The sequence below is a fragment of the Palaemon carinicauda genome, chromosome 21, assembly GCF_036898095.1.
Source record: "Palaemon carinicauda isolate YSFRI2023 chromosome 21, ASM3689809v2, whole genome shotgun sequence".
Classification (NCBI taxonomy): Eukaryota; Metazoa; Arthropoda; class Malacostraca; order Decapoda; family Palaemonidae; genus Palaemon; species Palaemon carinicauda.
The window spans coordinates 112,676,517-112,679,016 of NC_090745.1; the positions used below are offsets into that span (position 1 = coordinate 112,676,517).

Below are 2,500 nucleotides of genomic sequence, written 5' to 3' on the forward strand. Positions count from 1 at the left end.
ACCAGTACAGTATCATCCGCAAACAACAACTGATTTACTTCCCATTCATGATCATTTTCGTCTACCAGTTTTAATCCTCGTCCAAGCACTCGAGCGTTCACCTCTCTCACCACTCCATCAACATACAAGTTAAACAACCACAGCGACATCACACATCCCTGTCTCAGCCCCACTCTCACCGGAAACCAATCGCTCACTTCATTTCCTATTCTATATATATATATATATATATATATATATATATATATATATATATATATATATATATATATATATATTTCGATTATTTTTATTTGCCCTTATTGTCTGTTTTATTTGTATGTACTTTGTGGAATCCTTATTATTTAATTATATATTTGTTACACCGTAATTCTACTTCATTATTTCATGTAAATTGAAAACTGATATTTGTTTTTTTCCTTTTTTTCAGGTAAGCTTGATAAAGCCACAATGTTTATTTTAGGAGTTGTCATAGATCAAGGTAAGCTCAGTTGTTTTATTTTCATATATATATATATATATATATATATATATATATATATATATATATATGTGTGTGTGTGTGTGTGTGTGTGTATATATGTATATATACATATATATATATATATATATATATATATATATATATATATATATACACACACATATGTATACATACACACACACACACACACACACACACACATATATATATATATATATATATATATATATATATATATATATATATGTATATATATATATATATATATATATATATATATATATATATACATACATACAGGTATATACACTATGTCGATAGATAGACAGATAGATAATGCCTTTCATAGGAATTTCCTTTCTTTGCATTGAGTGTTGTTCGGTAATAGGGCGAACAAACAACTGTGTCACACGTTTTTGTATTAATATGATTTAGATACAATATTCAAAAGTATTGTTGTATAATTACATTTTCATATATTGGTATGTTATTACTCCCAATTATGTCTCAGTGCTATTTTTGGATCTTTGCCATCGCATGATTTCATCAATAGATATTATAGATGATTAATTATCTATAGGTAATCTATTAATGTGCTTTTTTCCCATTTGTATGGGGTAAGCAAGGTTGCCTTCTTTTCGAAGCACTTTGTTTTTGCTTTGGGGTAGACCGTAGTCCCGATTGGCTGGCCTGCCTGACATCGCTTAGACCCCGGTCTCGTTAGTTCATGTGTTGTACCAGTCACCAGCGTCCTTCCTCCTAGCAGCGAGGAGTTTTGGCGCTGTTAGGTCAGCAGTTCGAAACGTGTGAGGTGTCTGTTATGTTTTTAGAAGGCCTTGGAGTGACCTTGCTTGTGTGTGTATTAGTCTTTGGATACATAGATTAATTATCTTTACGTAATACTCCCATGCATTCGGTAATGAATTAAACGTACTTAACATCGTTGTGGAGATATCACAGTTTCATCGACTGTTTGGTACTTCTAACAGTGAGGCATCTATTGACCGAATGCCCTAATTATAATAACTTGCGGAATAGATATTTGTTAGAGGCTCGAGGTGAGGGTGGCAGGTTCATCCTTGCCAAGATTCTTGGACATGATGTGTCCTACTATGCAAGTGGCATTTTTAGATTTGTTTCAGAAGCGGGTCTTTTGAAAACTATCTAACTTTTATAATGACTTATTAACTTTTATGGTTTTAATTGAATATTCTTTAATTTTTTTATATATATAAACTAAATGATATCGGCGTCAATGACCCTAGATGTCAGGATGCCTGAAAACCTTAAATCAATCAATCAATCAATCACAGTTTCATTATAGATAAATGAGGTTTTTATCAAGATTTCTTCCTTACTGCTAACTACTGAATATTTAATTGGCTACCGTCATCAATGTCTGTTAAAAAAACTGCAATTTTAATCGGAAATTCTCCGTAAAAATATACTGTTCTCAGCCATATTTCAGTAAAATACAGGCGACCGTAATTTTTACTCTATTTGGTTAATATCTTTTACGGGTTGGTGACCGTAATATCACTCCTATACGTCAATATATCCGTTTCTAAAACGGTAAATACCTGGTAACATTTATTTCAGGATTTTTACCTTTTTTTACGGCAAAATTTTTAACAGTGTATTCTAACGCAAGTTTTGTATTATTAGATTAAATGATTAATCAATTTACTATCTTGAAGAAAATTTAAATGTAAAATGCTTCTACATCCCACAAATTCCGAGTCTAAATTATTAACTCAAGAGTCAACCGGGTTGAATATTCTTATAAATAATTCAATACTATGTTTTAGATTTTATAACTTTCGGTGTTCTCTGAACAGTTTAATATTAAATTCATATCCGGCCTTTTACGACGTAGGGGAGGGGGGGGGGGGCACTGTTAACATAACCGGCCTTTTACAAGTAAGGAAAAAAAGGGGGGGGGGTTGTTTAACTGCAACAGTTTTTTTTTCTATCTCTTAGATGGCTATTTTGTTGCCGCTAAAAGACTAAAACAAA

The 2,500-nt window shown here is 31.7% G+C and overlaps 1 protein-coding gene across 1 annotated transcript in view; it reads left to right on the forward strand.

Moving 5' to 3' along the window:
• LOC137615067 (uncharacterized) overlaps positions 1–2,500 on the forward strand; it is a 21,138-nt gene that overhangs the window by 9,086 nt on the left and 9,552 nt on the right. Inside the window, exon 2 of the mRNA XM_068344700.1 lies at positions 431–481. Within this exon, the coding sequence (XP_068200801.1) occupies positions 431–481 (51 nt within the window). The remainder of the gene's footprint in view (positions 1–430; positions 482–2,500) is intronic.